Genomic DNA, 14,046 nt, shown 5'->3' with positions numbered 1-14,046 from the left:
CGGGAATGGATGGAGTTAAGGACATTACAGAGAGGGTTTTATGATTGTTTAGATACGATGATACTGCATAGACTTGTAAAATGAGCCAGACAGGATGTATTTGTTGCCAAAGTAAGAGTGTTGCAAGGGTCAGTCGGCTGGTTAGTAATCGATGGTCTGCCTTTAGGTAATGGAAGATAGATGATCCGTAATGACTACAAGATGGAGGCCTGTCGAATTGATACATCACATAATTACATCGTCCTGCAATCTAACCACAAATACCCAAGACCTTTTGCCACCAAGAGAAAAAAGAAAAGAGTAATGCAACAGCAATCTCACCTCATCTTTTCACATGGGCATCTGCAATTGCACGTACCAACTCGCTATGTTCCTCCTGAAGAAAGTAGAGCATGGACCACGACGCATCTGGATGACATTTGTCTAGACGTGGACTCTTTAACCCTGGAAGCTTCCCAAGCAAGAGCGAAACGCAAAAAGGAATCAACCCAAAAATACAAACCGGAGCGCAAAAAGGAATTCTCTCGGAAATACAAAGTCCAGTCTCGTCTCACAACCCATAACGGCGCGCTAGTACTCGGTCGGCCTCTGGCCCACGTGTACCCTCCAAACCCAGGCCCAGACTCAGACCCTTGCGTGATAAATCCCACCAGTAATTCTGTCTCAAGAATTTCTTTTTTCTTGTTGCTTCCAGGAGAACTGCGTCTCCCCATCTATCGCCATCTCCTCGTCTCCAATAATCTCCCTGTTCTGTGCTCCACCACACCTGTCGGCAGCTTTCGCGTTCTGGCGGAGGAGTTGTACGATTCCGACTTGAGGATCCATCCGCAGATTCTGCAGACATGCAAGACAGTCAACCGAGAAGCGACGCCGATTCTTTTCGCTGACAATGTCTTTCGGAGGAGATTCTACTGGCCGACTTGCTGGGAGTGGAGACGAGGGAGTGTACCTTTGCCTCTGAGCGAATCTTCACCCATCAATGCTGTCAACTTGCAGAGCGTCACGAAGATCCGCCTCTTTCGGGAATACCGAAAATGGCTACGCAATGGGAGACTGAGAGTTTTGGACGATTTTCCCTCACTGAGAGAGTTGCAAGTCCACGTGGACGTGAACGACGCCCATGTTGTGCCCTCGACATATAAAGATGCTTTGAGGTCAATTCATCTTCACCACCATCAGCTCCCCAACCTCAAATTCAAGATGCACCTCGCATTCGACCAGGCTTATAAAGACTGGTGCAACGAATATTCCAGTCGCCCGATGGGCTTCAGTCTGCATCTGCGAAAAAAGGCAGAATTCGAACAATGGCTCCAAAAAGAGGAAATGTTTGCCGACAAAATTATAACCTGGTCATTTCTGATAGAATTGAACAGCTACGTCGACCCATCGGCAACAATCATGTTCTCAGCGGCCACGTCCAAATCGAGGGATCTGGCCGATGATATACTGTGCTGCATCGAAGACGATGGCAAAAAGACGTGGAGTAAACTACCAATGTGACATTTCGATATTACTACTGTATGACGCATAAACAGAGCAAGAAATCTGGTGGGCGAAAAGCGAGTCAGATGGATCTCAGACATAGCAGGTTTCATTTTTATCGTAGTGGGACAGTTTTGATCTATCATCTGCAATTGTTAGTCAAATATAGGTAGCCGATCATCCAATGGGGACGTCTGAATGGGGGATGTCTGGGTTCCCAAGTCCCTGCAATTCCGCCTGTACTTTTCCATATCATTGTTAACAAGGGTACCGTATCAGAGATTTACAAACAAATTATAGGCTTGTCGGTAAGTTTTCAACATCGTCAAAGCGATAATATACTGTGCATGTTTTCCAATGTCTTTACTAGAAATCTACAGAGTTAGAGTTTGGGCCGTGCAGCTTACAGAGTCCGTAATACTGACCCCTGATCAACATTATGATAGCTCGCAACCTTGACGCGATGAGACCAAGGATTGGGCTTGTCCTGAAGAAGCATAGAACTGGATTCAATGTAACCACGACCGGTTTTCCGCCAACATCATGCACCAGTTCGACTTGGAAGCAAAAGCAAAAACAAAAGAAAACAAAAAGCCAATATAGATCCAGCAGTCAGCCCACCTCTTTGTCCGCATGATATCCGTTTCGTCCAAGGCGTTTTGTGAGTTCTGATCAAGTTGATACTTGATAAAATGGATCTACCCGCGGCTTTTCTCTTTTCTCCAGTCTGTTTTACTTGCAATTTTTAATCACGCTTTAGTAAGTAGCTGCCATCACGATGGTTTCCCTTCGTGTGGCGATCACTCTCTGCGTCGCCTATTTATCGTACTTGGCTGCGGCAGTATCATTGGAAGACATTCCGAAATGCTCTGTAAGTACTTAGTCTACTGCTCACGACTTCTCTCAACCATCTTGACAAGTTCGTTACTAACTAATATAATGGTCAATAGCTACCATGTGTTATCCAGGTCATGAGCAATCCAGCAGTCGCCAATTCGAGCATCGAAGCCATGTGCGCAGCTAGGGATATGGAAAAAATGATACAGGATTGCATTACAGACAAGTGCACGATACGAGAATCACTTCGTATGTTTTGTGCATCATAAACCACGCCTCTTATCTGTCTAACACGAATATAGAATTCGCCGATTTTGTCTCCGAAGTATGCAACTTCCCTCAAGAAGACTACCGTCCAAAGTATCGAGCCATCGTCATTGCGTGGACCTGCATCAGTCTCGTCGCAGTAATATTATTAATCGCTTCTAAAATATTCGTCGCGACGCCTTGGGGACTCGACGATACCTTTTCTATTCTTACATTTGTATGTCATTCCTTTCGTACAACTTCTGTGTGTATAATCAACTGACATATGATCAGTGTATTATTGTCCCTTGCACAATCTTTTTTCTTCGGAGTGAGTCCTTTTTGAGCACAATTCAACTGTTGGTTATCGACTACAACTAACCTTGGCTCTGTAGCAACCGATGATGGGTTTGGGTCCACCAAAGCATTATATCAATCTGCCAACTTTAGCCCTTTACTCAAGGTACGTCGCGCGACAATATCCTACCAATGAAGATGCTGATTATTGTGCAGAACATATTTGTCTGGCAGATACTTTTTATTGCTGGCCTGGCCTGCGCAAAGACCTCAATTCTCCTCTTCTTTTTGAGAATCTTCCCGGGACCCAAGTTCAGGCGTATGGTTTGGTCAACACTCGCCTTCAACACTATCGCCACGATAGTCCTTCTCGTTGTCCAGCTTACGGTAGGACGCATCGTCGAGTTGGTTTGGGATCGCGAAGACCTCGCCGCAAGCATGGATAAATACAAGAAGCCCATCATCATCATATTGGCACACTGCGCGGTCGACTTTTGCGTTGATGCCTGGATGCTTGTTCTGCCCATGACCCAGCTCTACAACCTGGGGTTGAGAACAGATAAGAAGGTCCGAGTCATGTGCATGTTTGGTATTGGAATCTTGTGAGTCGAAACATTACTTATGTTTCTCGTCAGACACTGACATGAAGTTAGCTTGACTGTAGTCAGTCTTGTGCGTTTGGTATTGCAGGCCAAGGTTGTGCCGAACCCTAGTGAAACAGGTAAGCTTACGCTAGATATTGTATCATCGTGTACTTACAAGTATATAGATAGCAAGCTGCAATCGACAGTCGTTTGGGCCAACGTCGAACTCAACGTTGGCTTCGTGGTAGCAGTTATGGCACCTATCCGCCAACTATTCCAACTCATCGCAGCCGGCGGCAAGGCTGGGGAAGAAACTACGACGAACAGAAGTCGATCCAGAACTGCCACCTTTGTCGATCGGTCTCTTATACGGATCAAGGATGTTGATGAGGAACAGTTGGTGATACAGGATGTTGGTAATTTGTGTGGGACGACACTTGCTACTTCAAGTAGTAGAGGAACGACGAAAAGGCATGGCGGCGACGATGTTGAGCTGAGCCACCTGGGGATAATTAACGATGGAAAGGCGCAAAAATGAGTGGTGGTATGAGGCTATGAGTGATGACTTTATTTTGTCTTCACCACCTGCAACATGATGTAACTAAAATTTGGGGCTAGACTCCCTCTGAAGACGATTCGGCCTACTGTACGTCTGTGATGTTGGCTTCAAGTACCGGGGTACGATAGTGCATACAGTCCCTTGTTCAGCCATCTTTTACCAGATCAAACTAATTGTTCCGACAAGACTAACGTAAAGCCGTCTTGGCTTTCCCGATATCTCGTTTTATACTAAAATTATCCTGTCAAAGAAAAGACAAGACTCTTAGTCTGGGGAATCGAGTGTGACTTTGAGAAACAAGCATCACACCAAGCCTTGGACTAACGAATCACAACCCTCGTTTAGAAACTTGGCACATATTCTCGTTAGTGACGTCACGGGCGGGAATGTTATCCGTCCCGTGGGATGACAAGCTACGTAAAGCCGCAGAGAAATAATGCTCCTCTCAACTAAAAGACCCTATCAATTTGCGGTGTGCGGCTTTATATCTGCAGACTATGCCATCATTGTGCGCCCTGAGGACCCTGGCAGGGACCGAGACTTGAGGCTTATATACGCTCCGATGATCTGCGACGCTCCAAGGGTCGTTGGGCATCAAGCAGTGATAGTATACAGAGAGACACAAACAGAGCGGCTGCACCAGAACACAACTTCAACTCCGCACATCAATCACTCAACATGAACTACGCCAACATGATTGAGGAGAAAAACCTCAAGGTAAACACGCCTTGTCCCTTATTTATTCAGCGCTGACCCTGCTAGAAAACATTCATCATCGCGACATTATGCTCGACCCTCGTCGGAACCTTTACCTCATCCATGGGCCTCTGGGACCGTGTCAAGGAAAAGCGCATACAAGCTAAACGCGACACCACTCAAGATGAAGAGATCAAGAAGCTCAAGGCCCAAGTCGAAAAGGCCTCCAACGAACGCGACCGAGCCTCCTTCGACAGGCAAAGAATAAGAGACGAAGTCGAAGCCTCGTTCGAACGGTCGGGCGCCCTCATCAATCGCGAGTTCGAAGATGGATACCAGAGATACGGCAACCGATTCGCCATTGGCGACGTCGTGACCGAGAACAAACTGCAGGCACAGGTCATCGCGCTGCAGCAGACGGTGATCAATGTCTTGCAGGACGCCCTGTATAGTGGGAGACAACTTGACCGTGCAGACATGGCCAGACTTGTCGCTGCCTCTGATGCTGCACGGGAAGGTTCTCTTGGTGCCCTGAGACAACAGCGACAGCGTCTAGGCGAGTTGGAGGGCCCAATTCCTCCACCTCCGCAAGCCCTCCCACCACCTTCGCGAGCTTCCACCGTGGTCAGAGACGATCCTCTGTACTGTCGCTATGCCCTCGATCTACAATACATTCCAGAACAACCCCTCTCTTCTAGCTTTGCACCCCGCGGCGACTGCCTCTGTCCAGCCTGCGACGTCTTCCTCGACGTAGAAGACGATGATGGCTGGGCGATTGGTAAGACAGCCACACGCCTAGTCACAGAGCAGGGCTACAAGCGTGAGATTGACGAAGAGCTCGAGTTCCATGTCAGTCCGCGATTTGTTGTAAAGTGCCACACCCCCGAAGGAGAGTTCGCCTGCGTGCTGTGCAATCGCTTCCGTGAAGAGGATGTTCTATGTCCCACGGCGGATACCCTGATCAACCACATCGGGAGGGTACACACCGTTGCCGAGATGGAGAAGGAGCCTGACTTCGAAGTGAGGTCTCTTGATCTTGACAGGAGAAGCTTGGCGTCTGCTAGACCTATTGATATGAACAAGAGGATCATGCCGCCTAGGTCGGTGGATTCGGGTAGGGGAAGTTCATCCGGCAAGTCTGTCGCCGATTTGGACAGGCGAAGTGCGAGGGCGATGAGTGTCGACAGGAGGAGTATGGACCGACGGAGCATGGATAGAAGAAGCATGGATGGGAGAAGTGTGGCTGGGAGGAGCGCGTACTAAGGAAACATGGTGTTTTGCATAGCGATTGTTTGTTTGTTCCAGTAAGCGTTCGTTAAAGATTGACTTCAACTGCATTGTGTTTTAAAGATCATAGCCTCTGCCTGGTGCTTTACTTGCGATTGTCTAGGCTACCTTGCATTATTTTCTGGTCATAGTCCCCCTTGTCCATTATGCCCATGAGACCCGACTCGACTCCTCAGACTGCCTCAGTCCTCGGGGAGGATAATTACAAACACCTTCTCGAACTGATCATCACCATGGGTCTTTTGAAAATATACCCAATTCTTCTTTTCCTGCCACTCCATCGCCTCGTTTGCACTATGAGCCTGTAAAGCTCCGATATAAGCGCCATCCTATGCCTGATACTCATTATACATAGCAAGAAGTTGAGGATACTGGTTGTTCCCTGATTAGCCGTTAGGCTCCCCATGCCTAGAAATCCGCACTCACGTTCATGACGGCCCATTGTTGAAATGCCTGGTTCTCTTTAAATTCGTCTTCCTCAAAGACATTTTTTGCTTTGTCTTTGCACTCTTGTGCCTTTCTGCCTGCTTCGAGAAGTTTTTTCTTGGTTTCGCTAACGCGGGCTTCCATATTCGTGCTTTTATACAGACTTAGAATTGCCAATGGGTTTGATGAGGTTGCAGAGGGGTAAACTGCTGTTTCTTATAACGTATTTAATAAGCGAGCGCCGCAGATAAGCGAGCGCCGCACTTTTCCCTCTTACATCTTACTTTTTACCTGATTGATTGATTTTTAATAACCAGTAATGTCAGAACTTTCAATTAAAGCTAGAACTCTTCTTACATTTTAGGCTCTTTAAAATAACCAAGAACTAAGTATCTGATGCACTATAAAGATATATTAGGTTAATAACTGCCGCCTATATTGCCGCTAATAAGGCATTTAATTGCGATATAATTTTATCCTGAATTTATAGAAACTATCTAATTAGGAGGAAAATATAATAGTATAATTTGTCCTTAATTTAGATTTGTAAGGATTTCCCTTATAATTGCGTTTTATTAAAGAAATAGCTAATTCCCTACTTGCAGATCGCGATATACTACCTATCGGTATACGCTAGGTATATAACTTTATTAAGTAACGACTAGAGCTAAAGATGTATATATTTCGGAGGTATAACTATTAGAGAGCTAAATATAAAGATCTAAATATTATTTATAGCTAGTTTCGGCTTATAGAGAATATAATTATAAAATATAGTATCTAATTAGATGATATTTAGAACTTTAATGAGATTGGCTTTATAATAGGCATTATATAGTCCGGAATGGTTATTATAAGTGTAGAAACGTAAAGGAGACCGAAATTAGTATAGCCTGGAAACTATAAATAGATTACTATAATCTAGGCGATTAGTACTGAAGGTTAATTAATCCTACTATTTATTATTAGTATAGGGTAATATTACCTTACGAATTAGTACTGAGAATGTGACCTCTTAGGCGATTAGGTTATTATATTAAGCTAAAATAGATAGATAAATAACTAATTTAGTCTTAACTAGGTAAAGCATTTTAATAAATCTATAGTTAAGCGATCAGTTAGTTCTTATTGCCTTTTAATCCTTAATAGTTATAAAAGTTATTACTCTATTAAATTTAAGAGATATTATAAGGATAATAAGATTATTATACTCTATATGCCTACTTATACCTTATATCTACTTTAACCTCTTGACGTTAGGTGCTTTAGGCCTCTGAAAAAGGCTTACAGTTAAGAAATAGAGCATCTGATTAGATGCTCTATAACCTATATTTCTAAGACCGAGTTCTTTAACGCTTTTTACGCCGCTTTTAAAGCTACTTTTATTGAAAGTAATATATAAGGAGGTTTTAGAGGGGCTAGGCTTGCTCCTTTTGACCCAGATTATATTATCTTGAAGCTTAATGTGCAACTATAGACTCTAATGCCTCTAGCGGAGGTAGCTAAGCCTTCTACTCCTTAGACTTTAAAGACTCTAATGATAGCTAATAAGGCCTAGTCTTAGACTAAATACCTTAAGAGTCGAATTAAAAGGCATTAAAGTAGCTCCCTAGAGTTAATTATTAAGGCTATCTAGTTTCTTATTAAGGCAGTAAAAAGAACTATATATAAGACTACCCTTATAAGAAATAAGATTTAAAACCTTTAGGAGGGAAATAAGAAACTAAGCTAGCGCTAAAGGTTAAAAAGAACTAGAGTATTAAAAGGAGAAACTGCAACTATAGAGGAAATATTGCAAGTAATTAATTAAATAGATATTAATATGCAGGTAGTGGGCAAGTTATCGAGAAGTGGTGGTTAAGGAAGGTCAGTCGGACTAGGCGTATGCCGATATAGTATATGCAATAAGACTGGGTATAATGTAAGGACGTGTTAGGTAGTTCTGGAGGCATCTAGAGAAGAGTATAGTAAGTAATTTTAATTGATTAGATAAATTGTAGTTATTTTATTATATAAATAGTAAAGAGTGTAGGTAAAAGTGCGGCGCTCGCTTGTCTGCGGCGCTCGCTTATCAAATACGTTAGACCATTACCCCATATTTTAATCCATCAGCGGCACGATACTTTCCACGTCGCAGTACTCTAATGCAAGATGACGACTACAAACGACTTTCCACTCAATACCAGGAAAGCTTCATCACGGTAGGGCTGACGTTGTCGGGTTGTGATTGGCGACGTACCTTGATTACTGAACTCCGACCACTAGCCTTTGCTGGTAGAAACCTAATCTCAGCGTCCCTTCTCTAGTCTTTACATCCCGAGATTCTAGTCGGTCGATAGCGCTTTAAATACCACTTCCCGGAGCTCCAAGAGTTATTTAATTTAAACAATCACTTCATGGAGAATAACTCGTGTTCCCCTCTCCATGGGGTATTCTGCATCTCAAGAAAAAGGCTGATGATATGTCGAGTCGTTACGTCAGGTTACATCTAGCCACTGAGCTATCAACCTAACTATAAATAAACTTTAAGTTTTTACAGCTATCATACTGTCTGGGCTTCTGAGGAGTGATTCTGTATTGTGCGAGATTAAGGTTGCGTTTATGCCCTACGTTCTATGACTATCGATACCAACTTCTTTTTTTTCAACGTTGTACAAACCATCAAATACTACTTTCCAAGGATGAACCAAGGGCCTGAACACTGCCTACACGGCTTGGAGCAGGTGTAACCAGTAAGAGTGTCTCAAATCTGAGAACTTTATAGAATGCATCAACAAGCTACGATTACAAACGCTAGCACTCGTGGATGAATTAGAACTGTTCATGTATTCATTATATACAGCGCCTCAATCTATCAGGGCACTTCATGAAAGGTTTGCTCGACATCTGTCTTGACAAAAATATGCTTATCAGCGTCACTACCCTGTGCGCTGCGTAAACTCCCTTGACCTCCTACCACCTGACTCCTCAATGCGATTTCGTCATCAAACCTGGGCTTATTGCCCGCAGTCCAGTCTGGTGGTGTTATAAAGCTTGATTTCTTGTTCTTGCCTCGCAGGTACCGCAATAGTGACTTGAAGCTGGGTAGACACGCTGACACGATGCCTATTGACGGTTCGAAAGAGGACCAGATGGCCACAGGGCCCATATGCCATGTTGTATCGATTTCTCTAGCGAAGACGCTGAGGTAGTGGATTCTCACGGCACTAGCAATACAGACTCTTAAGGAAGGGTTAGTATCAAATCGGGTTGAGACGGATGCATTCACTTACAAGCCTCCGAGTGCCAGGATGCCGAAAACAGCTGCCTTCTTCTCTCTGCTCATCTGAAGCTTGATCACTTCTGGCACTGGGATTAAAAGCACGATGACATTGGTAATAAGGTTCATTATTGCCAGGGCAACGAAGAATTGACCAACGTCGATGCATGAACCCTGAGACCCCATGAACTGTGTCCAATAGTGCGAAACAGGCTTGCAGCAAAAGCACATGGTGAATACAAAGATGATGGGATACGACATGACAAGAAGCGTCCCAAACCAAAAGCCGATTCGAAACGCGAGGCCACCTCGAGTGAATATTCGTCGGTAAAAGAGAAGTATCGAGATTTTAGTTGTAGATACGGCAGAGGCAAAGAGGAAGCTGTATATGTATGAGAGCTGGTGCTATTAGTACCAATAGTTCAATGTAATAGGTTTGATCGGACAAACCTTGACCACTTCTGAGAGCTGATTTATCCTAAGAGCCCACACATGTTGCCCAACACCATCATGGCCAGCTGGCAAAGTTAGCAGCTATTCAGGCCTAGCAGACCATGTACTCACCAACAGCCACCATTATAGCAACGGAAAACACAAACAAGAACGACACTATAATAGCATAATCATCCGCACTCAGTCCGTACGTTTGTTTCGTCCGTAGAGTAATTCTACCCGCCAGAAATGCAGCCGAGACGATCAACAGCAAAAGAACAACACCAGTGTTCTTGGCTTCATTGTTGGCCGACAAGTCTATGCCATCAGGGGGCGGCCCAAAGGCTGCTAAGACAAAAGGATCAATCTCCATTCCAAGAGAGCAAGGGCAAATTGGGTATGTTCTGGAACCAGAGAGGGAGAGGTTGAGGCAGAGCTCCGCACTTTAATAAACTTGTCAGTGCATGCTCCATAATGATACTGAGTTATCCTTCTGGGTATAGGCTCTTAAGATCATCTGTAGGTGTTCGTGTTTGGAAATATTCTCCAGTTAATATTGCGGGCTCGGTCCTTGCACAGTAACCCATCCGAAACAGGCGGGTCCTTCGCCGCCAAGGGTCCCTTATCCCGGGACCATATCTCCTCTCCTTGGCTTCAGTTCCGTAATCGGTCTGTGATATGTAATCCAGCGGCATAAAATCCTGGGGTTTGTGGTTTAAATGGATTACGGGGTGGCATACGGAGTGGGATCGGAGTTTTGATTTGCATCTTTGTTCCTGGGGAAAAGCTGACAGCTCGAAAAAAAGCAAAGGTTCACTTTGAGGTTCTATTTTGAGGCTCGTTCAAACGTCGTTGATCGGAAATGGCAACACGGCAATAACTCAGGGTCATGATGGCCAACTCTAGAATAAGACGAACACGAATAGATAACGCTTTCTCAAACACGGGTTTTCGGCTTTGGGTATGGTACGTAATGCTTCCTAGATAGTTAGATGTATGCGCTAAATTGAATGCAAAATCATTCATCTTCCATAATTCCGCAGTATGCCAAGTCTTGTATCTAAGGACCTGCCATCTTTAGCCTGGATCTACGACAATAGCAGACAGGTTTATGCAGAGAACGAAGCTATCACCTGCGTTCAGATATTCGCTTGACATCCAAACGCTCATAAATGGGTCCGACCGTTAACAAGCGAAAGCTTAAATCTAGAACGGTCTTGTCACATGGTTGTCGACACTAAGGAACGCCACGCTCGGCATGCGTCCAGTGTCTTACCTGCAAAACGCCATGTGTCTAATCTTGGCCCATGCCAGAAAGAGACCAGACACGTATCAAACATGGTTCATAGATCAAATACACATGATGCCGGAGATATGTACGACATGACAAAAGACTTATCTAGAACTCCTGCCTCGGCTGGTCTTTTCATGACTCGCATGCTCGCCAGGCTGAACTGCCGGTTTCATGCTTACCCCTGCCCCTGGTCATGCACTTCTTTCGTCCAAACAGGGCTATAGCGCTGCAGCTTCACTTCTCAAGCGGCTTGGTTCCTGCATCTTCTGCCTTGCTTGACTGTCACCACTTCAAGAACCAAGCACGATATGGCATGCTTTTCGTTAAGCGCTCAATACTCCACGTGGTCTTGAACCCCACGTGTTTGAAGCAATCACATCCCCAACGTCAACAGATCCAGTTTGTCTCTTTTCTTTCGGGTAAACCGTGTCATTAGGCTTTTGAGTGTAACCTACAGCAGCTTTCGATACTACCATAACAGACCTCTGGCTCTTATCCGCGACAACTAGCGAAAGTTAGTCCAATACGCTAACGATCTACAAACCCGTTTCGGGCAACAATCTACGCGAATGCGATATCAACGAAGTTTTTCCGTTAGAAAAGAGCTGTCTCCAAACGACAAAAAGGTTTGTTAGTGATGAATTGAATTACGGTCCGATCAGAAGATCAACGGCCCGTCCGGCATCCACGTGGGAACTTGTGAGAACAAAAACAAGTTGGGGGAGGATAATAACTGGATACTGGTAGGCCTGATTCAAACTCAATCGAATCGCGCCAAAATGGGGGGGATTGCGAGATGATTGCTCATTCAGACCGGGATATGGAAAGCTAACCGAGGGCTGCGCACAGATATCAGAAAGTAGATGCAACAGTGAATCAGACACAGCCAACATGAGTTGCATACAACGTGTTTCATAACAGAAATGTTGGCCTCTGAGTTTTGGAGTATAAAGGTGAAAAAGCGGATGGCTCTAGTCTAAATGAGATAAACTAGCCAACTAATTCCGCCTCTTGTACCCAGCAACTAAGCCCTAGTACTCTGAGAACTATCTCTAGCCTTCATTGTCCTCACATGAGTAGTATGTAATGGTATTAGGAGAAACTTGTAAGGGAAATCGTTCCTGAAAAAGAGTTGATCTATACTATTGCAGACTTTACAATGCTCATGCAATCGGCGACTGGTCAGACCATGCCATATCGAGTAGTGAGCCATTGTAGAACATTCCTATCACCGTCTTTTTGCCGTCCTGCTACGGAAGATGGGTTGGCTTCCCCTGCCGGTTTCCTGTCTTTCGAGGCGTCAAAATTTACATACAATGACATTCCATAAATAGAATCTTAAACATGTATACAGGGATGATTCAGTATTCTCAAAGATATGTGTTACAGCTATAGTGTCTTAGGAATACAAACATGGTGGGTGAATCACAGTCGCCTGATATTTTACTGACAGCCAGACACCTCTTCTGTTTTCGTAACAGTAGGCTCACAATCATTGATAAATAACAGAATCTCGTGGGTTTTGATTACCGCAGTAGGGAAACTACAGGCTTGACAGTCATCTGATAGCTCGTGATATCTAATCAAGGGATTTTTAGCATCCGCAAACATACAACAGCTCGAATTGCCCGAGTGCATGGAGCTTCTTATCTTTTGCAGGTAATTACTTACTAAAGGGATACGCTGTCCTTTATCAAGTATCATTCAGCTTGTGGGGTGTGTGGTGAGTGCCCCATTTTGCTGTGGATGCTAGTCGACCACATTTATAACACACTCTGTTACCAATAGGCTCTGGTTATTCCATTCTCCTGAACATACTAGCATATTTCAAATGCTGCACGTGCTATCTACTTAACTGAGATGATTTCAATCAGCAGTCCAAACATCAATCATGGAGCTGTACGTGTTTGCCGTTTGTCGACACATCAGCCAACTCTATCTTGACTGGCTTGTGGGTAACAGAAACATCGATCTCTAAGCTTTAGGCTGAAAGGATAAATAGTCTAAAGAGTAAAATCTAAACAGCATAAACTGACCTACTAGTTCGTCCTTTATGGTCTTAGCAGCCAGTTCTGATAAACTAAGGAGAAGATACTCTCCATTTGGCAAGCGTCAAGCCGGATACAGAGATAGATTGCGGCATAGTGGGTCTTCATGATATCTGTCGCAGCATAGATATTACTGATAGGAAGTGTTCCGGGGTAGCTAACCCATGAATAGAGTCGGTGAATTTGGTACATGTTGCTTTTCGTCGAAAGAGAGGTATACAACTAAACGTCGAGTGTTACTAAAAATGACGTCAGGGACGGGAATGAGTCAGCAGAAGTCGAAATGGCACACCGTTGGGGAAAAACCCCGTCAAACCGCCGCCAGATCATCCATTTCGTGATACATATTCCAAACTTCACAATGTCTTGACAAGAAATTCTTCGGCTTAATGGTCTAGCGGTATGATTCCTGCTTTGGGATGCACTCTCTTGCAGGAGGTCCCGGGTTCAATCCCCGGTTGAGCCCTTTATTTTTGTTTCGATATGTATCAACTCAATTTGCTCCCATCTATATATGTGAGTGCACTCTGCCTTTTGTTTTTGCTACACGGGCATCGACTCGACTCGTTCCTGCCTGTTTATGGCTACTCTACTTATGA

General features: G+C 44.4%; 5 protein-coding genes and 1 non-coding gene across 6 annotated transcripts; 5 read left to right on the top strand and 1 right to left on the bottom strand.

Annotated features, from left to right (window-relative positions):
* Positions 1-201: 201 nt before the first annotated feature.
* On the top strand, positions 202-1,500 carry FGSG_12420 (uncharacterized protein; the record flags this gene model as incomplete). The annotated part of the gene is made up of 1 exon (XM_011323908.1): positions 202-1,500. One exon carries the CDS (start codon positions 202-204, stop codon positions 1,498-1,500), a length of 1,299 nt encoding a protein of 432 aa, XP_011322210.1.
* A 1,560-nt stretch (positions 1,501-3,060) lies between these two features.
* FGSG_12419 (uncharacterized protein) lies at positions 3,061-3,984 on the top strand (the record flags this gene model as incomplete). The annotated part of the gene is made up of 3 exons (XM_011323907.1): positions 3,061-3,464; positions 3,516-3,583; positions 3,632-3,984. 3 exons carry the CDS (start codon positions 3,061-3,063, stop codon positions 3,982-3,984), a joined length of 825 nt encoding a protein of 274 aa, XP_011322209.1.
* A 633-nt stretch (positions 3,985-4,617) lies between these two features.
* On the top strand, positions 4,618-6,052 carry FGSG_03502 (uncharacterized protein). The gene is made up of 2 exons (XM_011323906.1): positions 4,618-4,722; positions 4,768-6,052. The coding sequence occupies exons 1-2, from the start codon at positions 4,684-4,686 to the stop codon at positions 5,962-5,964; spliced, it is 1,236 nt and encodes a 411-aa protein (XP_011322208.1). The 5' UTR covers positions 4,618-4,683; the 3' UTR covers positions 5,965-6,052.
* A 1,206-nt stretch (positions 6,053-7,258) lies between these two features.
* Positions 7,259-8,700, top strand: FGSG_03503 (uncharacterized protein; the record flags this gene model as incomplete). Its single annotated transcript, XM_011323905.1, has 9 exons — positions 7,259-7,261; position 7,389; positions 7,521-7,531; positions 7,754-7,805; positions 7,892-7,912; positions 8,243-8,280; positions 8,351-8,381; positions 8,435-8,442; positions 8,680-8,700. The coding sequence occupies 9 exons, from the start codon at positions 7,259-7,261 to the stop codon at positions 8,698-8,700; spliced, it is 186 nt and encodes a 61-aa protein (XP_011322207.1).
* Positions 8,701-9,268: 568 nt separating this feature from the next.
* FGSG_03504 (uncharacterized protein) lies at positions 9,269-10,478 on the bottom strand (the record flags this gene model as incomplete). The annotated part of the gene is made up of 4 exons (XM_011323904.1): positions 9,269-9,635; positions 9,687-10,078; positions 10,124-10,191; positions 10,238-10,478. 4 exons carry the CDS (start codon positions 10,476-10,478, stop codon positions 9,269-9,271), a joined length of 1,068 nt encoding a protein of 355 aa, XP_011322206.1.
* A 3,352-nt stretch (positions 10,479-13,830) lies between these two features.
* FGSG_20602 lies at positions 13,831-13,913 on the top strand. Its single transcript has one exon. It is a non-coding gene; the product is annotated as a tRNA-Pro (tRNA).
* The last annotated feature ends 133 nt before the right edge of the window (positions 13,914-14,046 follow it).

Source organism: Fusarium graminearum, chromosome 2 (genome assembly GCF_000240135.3).
Source record: "Fusarium graminearum PH-1 chromosome 2, whole genome shotgun sequence".
In the NCBI taxonomy this organism is placed as follows: domain Eukaryota; kingdom Fungi; phylum Ascomycota; class Sordariomycetes; order Hypocreales; family Nectriaceae; genus Fusarium; species Fusarium graminearum.
The sequence above is the reverse complement of the archived record's forward strand: the minus strand, read 5'-3'. Positions and strand labels throughout refer to the sequence as shown.